The following is a 7,186-nucleotide window of genomic DNA, read 5'->3' as shown; positions in this document are numbered from 1 at the left end:
AAATTTTGACCCACTATAATTTTCTTCCCCCTCTGTACTCTAATGACTTACCTTTACAATTAAAGATTTGAGTTCACTCATCATACAAGGTAATTGGGCTTCACAATGATGCTTCCATTCCAAGATCACTGCTGCAACTTCTTTCTTTCACTCTTGAAAACAATTTTCCTCTATCATAGCTTTAAAAAATTATAGAGAGAAAACGAAAATAAAATTAAGGAACAAGAACTGTTGGAAAAGAACAGAGAAGGGAAAACCCTAGATCAAGAAAGGAGGAAGATGAAAGGAAGAGCTAGCAACAAAACCCATGGCCAAGGACCATTAACTCTGATACCAATTGATACGAATTAAAGAAGAATTGAACTAGAAAAGGGGAAGAAAATAAAGAAACACAAAAGAATAAGAAGAGAGAATTTTACAGAGAAGAAGAAGACAATCAAAGGGAGAGAATCTCATTTCATCAATCAAGATTTCAAATTGGGTATTCAATACAAGAACCACACTTTTATAGCCTATTGCACGTGTGGAATTGATAACTACTTGCTAACTAATCTCCCACAGGCACAACAAACTATAACAACAAATTTGGTCCTCTCAAGAACTGAAACTTGTAGAAATAGTATTGTATCAATTTCCATTAGCAGACGAGTTGAGTGACTCAATTAGAAAAATTAATTCAGAATTTGATCCAGATTTACTTTTTATTTTTTAATACAATTCCATGAAATACTAAAAAAAACATCAACTTAATTTACTCACACAAGAAAAGTTTAGTTAAACTTGTTTAATAATATCAACAAATTAAAACTTTGAATTCAAGCTCTAATTTATTGTTTTAATTTAAATTATATTTAAAATTTTAAATACTTAATTAATTAGCCTTACAAATAAATTGAGTCGCATATTATAATGCTCAAATTTTGTTTAATTTATTTTTGAAATTTGAGTTTGATTTAATTGAATCAATCTTATATTTAAATATTTTACAAATTAAGTCTAAATAGCACATGACTGGTTCAACTCATCACTCCAATTAGCCGTCGAATGATACTTTCTCTGGTTTTTGATTTTGAGGTCTGCAGTAATTTCTAACTTAATTAGTTTTTTTTTTCTTTTTTTCAATCTTCCAGTTCTTTCATCTTTTAATATGAGTAATTTTTATGATGCATTTCTAATTAAATAGCAATATATTCTCCTGTAGCTTTTATATATAGTCTACTTTTTAAAGCATAATATTTTTATAAAAATAGAGTGCATTAAAACTCTTATCCTTACAAGAACAAAATTAAATGCTAGCTCTTGCAGGATACACAGGACATGAACACATGAAAATGCCTCTCATAGCATTGCCAATTGCTGGATATTAACGAGATAGGTGCATGCCTGTTAAGCAAATTTTGATATTTCTTTCGATTTTGGTGAACATTCTGTAAACTCTGCTCCACTATAATCCCAACCCTCAGTTGCAATAGCCTCCCCTCACCTAAACTCTCTCTCTCTCTCTCTCTCTCTCTCTCTCTCATATATATATATAACTTGCTGCGATCTTCACAAGTTATCTTCCATTATTCTTTCCCACTCCACAGCATCCCTTATCAATCACTTCAAATCCTTGCTTCATAACCTGACTTTCCACATCCGACTGGCTTGACCGGTTGAACTGAAAAATCAGAAACCAGCCTCTTGGCTTGTTAGATTTACCCTCTAAACTCAGTTTTGAAAATAGCTTCCCATATAAGTGCTGCAACTTCTAGTTTTGACATAGCTTTCGGTACCATTACTCTGTTTGTTAAGTTGGACACAGAATCTATGATACTGGTCATATCGAATCATGTTCATAGAACAAAGGTCTTCGCCTGAGTCAGGTAGTAGATAATATAATGAAAATACAAAAATTCAAGTCCTGTAAATACATCAGGTGCATGGCATGTTCAGTAGAACTGTGTATTCAAATTAGCTAGGAATGCGCATGATGTCATTGTAAGGATTTCAGCAGTTACTCCTTTAAGTTCTCCCCAGGATTTTCTAATTATGGTTAAAATGCTATATCTTAGAGAAAACAAATCATGCAGAACAAATTCTTGGCAAAACAAAGGATCCAGATAGAGTCAAAATTACAATTGCAATGAACAAAAGATCATTCTTTCTCAACGGACCCGACGAGCTTTCTCTTCCTGCCCTAACCCAAGTGATTTCTGTGCATTTGCAATACCTTCAGGATCTGTATTACAAACAAATCACAATTTATCAATATAAATAACAAAAGAAAATATTATATATAAAGAAAATTAACCAGTGATAACAAGAATTAACAACCCTTAAAATAATTTTTTGCATGGAAGAAATCATTTTGTCAAAGAAGATTGGTATCAAAAAACTAAGGGTTCAACCCATCTTTATCACCTAAGACTAAGAGCATGAATATTTCCCTTCGACAACATCAAGCATATTAATGTGAAATTCTGGTTCTCATTCAGCTATAGCACTTGCACTTTGTAAAGGATGGCAGGTTAAATACATCGAAAGCTTGAGTCCAGGACAGTTAAAGAGTTAAAACCACCAAGTATACCACATTAAATGGTTAACTAACTACACCAGCACATTCACGCACAGTAAAAACAGGTTCCTATGATTGCTGGGCACCCATGGTTTCACAGCCATGGGAAGTGGTCGCGTTAAATAGGTTGAGCAATAATTTATGGATAACTAGCATAGTTGTCAAATCGAGAACCGAAATCTTCATTTTGTGAATCGAGAATCAAATCGAATCATAAGTTTTGATTAAAATTATCAAAATTAATAAAAAATGATATATGTTCTAAAAAATAAGGAAAAGAATATATCACAATGACATATTTTGATAAATATAGAATTATCAATTTGCTAATGATAAAGATACTTTGTAATAGAGCAACATATTCTTATTATGTTGTGGTTTTGCGTTATAAATTATGAATTCTTGAATTGTAGACAATGATTATCATTGTGCATATGCTGAAACTCCCATTTAAATTTGAACAAATAATTAAATAATAAGAAATGACAATGGATTAAATTAAAAGATCAAAATATATTATTATAAAATGTCATAATTTGATAAAATATTAAAAAAAAAAGGAAGAAGAAGAAGAAGAAAAAGAAGAAAATAAAAAAGGAGGGAGAGGGAAAAGAATGACCAATAGATGAAAAATAGCTAAGGAAAGGTTTTATATGCACTTTTTACAATAATAAAAAATAACGCAAAATATTATATTTTGAAGTTATAGGTCTAACAACTCTCTAGAAAAAGAATCTACCAAATCGGTAGATTCATATTGATTCACCCGATTCACTATCGAATCGCAAGATTAGGTCAAGATTTAGGTGCATTTGAGATTCACCATTCACCACATAGATTCAACCCGCTAGGACAAAAAAATCGAATCAAATAAAAAATTTTATGATTCTAACAACAATGATAATTTGTTGAAGCCTTGAAGGCACACAGGTGGTCCAATGTACATATTACTTTGGAAGTCCACTTATTGGGCAAAGGTAATGGCCTAATCGGGTTGGGGCGGGGGGGCTTAATACTTAATAATGAAGAGATCCAAACTTCAAATTTTGATAAAGTACTTTGCAAATGGAAGATACAAATGGCAATAATAAACATAATCATTCAAAACAATAATTTAATGGAAGATACAAATGGCAATAATAAATGCAATCGATCAGAACAAAAATTTCATTTCAAAAGCAATTACATAATCAAAACAATTGAAAAGAAAATTTCTTTGTACAAAGACCATTAAAGTATAATTCCTTGACCAGAAAATGTATTAAAAGGCATTAACGAGAATCCAATTCTCCACATGTAGGTTCATTAAAATTGTTGCAAAACCATTCATGAGAGAAGATCCAAATCCAATACCTCTGTACTCCAATTTTTAAGAGATCAAAGACTCAGATTTCAACGGATTACACTACTGGGAGTCTGGGACTTTCAAAGCTAATTGACATAATCTTAATAACATAGCATTTGTTTAGTTCATGAAACCATCTTATATGCTATAACTTCGCATAGGGAAACACACAATATAAAAGGCAATGGCCACAACAATATTATTTTCATAAAATTTTTAAGAACCTGCACAAAAGTTGAATCTTTATTATCACAAAGCATATACTACAAATTAACATGCGGATTTACAGAAAACTCAAACTAATGTATAAAAAAAGAAAAGAAAAGTAGTCTGTTCTACAGTGGATGGTCTAATTATAACAAAGATTCAAGGAAAAAAGAAGCTAAATTTCTTAAAGCTGCTTGCATGCTCAATACAAATGGGTATATAATTCCATAAATAATCTTCCGAGCTAAAACAAAAAAACAAGAAGCAAGAGACCGAAAAGACTCACCAAAGAACTGAGTAAAGATGCGGGTGAAGAAGCTCAAGTTGCGAGAAACATTATATGCCATAGCAGGTGGAAGAGGCTTCACAATGGTGTCAATGCTAAATACTCTCTGAAGAAACTGAATATATATATATGTACACAAAAGCACCAACGCTCGTCAATCACCGACCAAAATAGCACAAAAGGGTAAATTGGGGAGAAGAGGAAAAAGGCAACCAAAAAAAAACCTGAAAATTGCGCTGGAAGCTGTACCGGAGCTCGGGGTCGAGCTCAAGGGGATCGTCTTCGTCAGAGTCATCTTCATTGGAGCGGCGCTTGTTGTTCTTTTTGCGAGGGACGTGCATAGTAGGGGTGGAGCCGGGCTGATTGGTGACCTTGAGCTTGGCGTCTTTGAATTTTTCGGCCTCGTCGTCATCGTCACCTCTCCATGGCGCTTTTGATAGCAATTCCCTCTTTCCCTTCGCCATTTCGCAGATGGTTATAGGTTTCTGTGGCAGCTCCGTCGGTTTCCGGCTCGCTATGCGAATTGTGGTGAGTAGACTACCGTCAGCCGAGAGTGTGAAAGATAAGGATTATCGCGGAAATGCGAGCAGCGTTTGGCTGCTTTGATAAACGTATTCTAGTGCTAGTGGGGATTATTAAATTTTTTTAATTGCATTAAAAAAATAAATAAAAGTTCAAATAAGCCCCTCACCTGCTCGATGAAGTCCAAATAAATTAATTTTAACTTTTCGTCTAAATAACTCTAAAATTTTCTATAGAGAGAGGCAATTGACTTTACGTGCATAAAAATCAATTTTAATAATAAAATGCTATTTTATTTATTTATTATTTTCGATCAAAGTAAAAAAGTTAGTTTACGTCATTCCAATGCTAAAGGCGGCCTAATATCTCAAAAACTTTAGAGACTTTTGAAGTTGCGTAATGCTACGGTCCTCTAATAGGAGCACTTGAATTCTAGTATTATCACTGCTCAATTAATCCTGCTTCACATGCCAGGAGAAATTTAGGGATCCAATTGCTTATGTTCCTTATAGTTTTTGTTGGGTGAATCCATGGAAACTCAAAAAGCCATAAGCAGTTTTCGCTAATTCTGACACTGAATCCAAGGGTCTTGACCCGATGAAGCAGGCTACATTAATTCATGTTCTCTCAAGTTCTACTTAAAGCAATTCAAAGTTACACTGTTAAGTTAGAGCATGATGCAAACTAAAGGAACAGATGAACTGAAGGAAGAAGATAATAGAAAATGGAGATTGAGAGTTCATAAGGAAGAGGAAACAAAGACTAGAAATCAAAATCAAGAAGAAGAAGAAGAAGTTTTACAATTCAAATGATATATGTGCATGCTCATGTATATGACCCAAGTACCTGTTATCTTAAAGAATTTCATGTTTAGTAGATAGATGGTTGAGCTATGAATATAACTGCTCCAAATTGAGGTATGGATATAATTGCTCACAATTTTAAAGGTTGGTATATGTTGTACAAAATTAAAACGTTTATATATAGTTATCAATTAGCAAAATGATTTAAGGCTCATTGAGGCCTAAAACACACGTTTAAGTTAAAAAGCAATTTGACTATTTGTTCGGTTAAAGGAAAAAATGCAGTTTTTGCTCATGAAAACCTCGGTTATAAAAAGCACCAAGAATGGTGCTTTTCTCACCCTGCTTTTTAACATATGACGAGGCAACAGTTCTATTCACAAAAATAAACTTAAAAACTTGAGGATATTACAACTGTGCCATTATAAATACTCATCTTTTCCCTCCTTAAACAGCAGCTAGCAAAGAAGTTTGAATAGGGAATGAATGATAGAGAAAAAATATCTCAAGAAGAAGGAAAGAAAATATGAACACAAATATCACAACATTAGCCATTACAAAGTACCCAATTATATATCACAATCCTACATTCACTAAGGTCATCACAACTTCAATTTCCTCTATTACTATTGTTTCAATAGTCTCACCAGAGTCTCTTGTAAGTGTCGGCTACCTCTCCGCTCCTTGCTCTCTTTCTCTTTTTCTATATGCTTATAAATTTGAGAGAATTGAATGATTTCGTGCCAAAATATTTCTAATTTTAGATTTTGAAATGGATAGGGATAAAAGCAAATAAAAAGGGACCTCGATGGTTACTGGAGGATTGATAGGGCTTATGGGAGGCTTCATGTAGGCTTATGAAAACTCATCAGGCAGACTTATGGGTATTTAACTAAATAAGGTCGGGTTGCTTAGTAATAGAAATGTGATTTTAACAATTAGGATTTCAATTTGTTTTCATTATTGAATAATTTTCATAAGGGGAAAAATCAAGATATTCTCTTTGTCAGCATCGTTTGAATTGGATAGTCTTTTAGGCATATTCTAATTTTGATACTCAACCTTCGATTGGATTGTTTTTATTATTGATTGGATTGTCTTTTGGGCATGGTGAGTTCAAATTGATTGCATTCATAATGAAAAAAAAAAGGGAGATGTTTATTCAAATTAATATACATATCAATTGAATTTTAAAGCCTTATTTGCCTTTTATTATGAACCACTGGTGATTTCCTGTGGTTGTTTTGATAGCTATAGCATAGTTTATTTTGTGACATCTTTGACTTTCTTAATTGAGCCAATCAAGGTAATATCACCTATTCATGAGATAAATTAAGTAAAGATTTACTAATCTCTTCTTATATGGTTTGTTATTGTGTTGTGTCTATTTGTTTTGATGGCTTTAGCACCTAGTGTCTCTTCTTGTCGGTAATTTTTGGTCATATGTTAATAAAGTAATTGAAGAA

General features: G+C 32.8%; 1 protein-coding gene across 1 annotated transcript; it reads right to left on the bottom strand.

The window, feature by feature from the left end:
• Nucleotides 1–1,838: 1,838 nt before the first annotated feature.
• On the bottom strand, nucleotides 1,839–5,010 carry LOC110659268 (uncharacterized). Its single transcript, XM_021817148.2, has 3 exons — nucleotides 4,620–5,010; nucleotides 4,396–4,510; nucleotides 1,839–2,221 (listed from the first exon to the last, which is right to left on the bottom strand). Exons 1-3 carry the CDS (start codon nucleotides 4,857–4,859, stop codon nucleotides 2,148–2,150), a joined length of 429 nt encoding a protein of 142 aa, XP_021672840.1. The 5' UTR covers nucleotides 4,860–5,010; the 3' UTR covers nucleotides 1,839–2,147.
• Nucleotides 5,011–7,186: the final 2,176 nt, after the last annotated feature.

The sequence above is a fragment of the Hevea brasiliensis genome, chromosome 16 (genome assembly GCF_030052815.1).
Source record: "Hevea brasiliensis isolate MT/VB/25A 57/8 chromosome 16, ASM3005281v1, whole genome shotgun sequence".
In the NCBI taxonomy this organism is placed as follows: domain Eukaryota; kingdom Viridiplantae; phylum Streptophyta; class Magnoliopsida; order Malpighiales; family Euphorbiaceae; genus Hevea; species Hevea brasiliensis.
Note: the sequence above shows the minus strand (reverse complement) of the source record. Positions and strands in the feature narration are given on the sequence as shown.

Coding starts and splice junctions, on each gene's coding strand:
- LOC110659268 (XM_021817148.2), bottom strand. CDS start 4,859: ATGGCGAAGGGAAAGAGGGAATTGCTATCAAAAGCGCCATGGAGAGGT. Junction 4,511..4,619: donor GCTTCCAGCGCAATTTTCAG/GTTTTTTTTTGG, acceptor ATATATATTCAG/TTTCTTCAGAGAGTATTTAG. Junction 2,222..4,395: donor CATCTTTACTCAGTTCTTTG/GTGAGTCTTTTC, acceptor TTTGTAATACAG/ATCCTGAAGGTATTGCAAAT.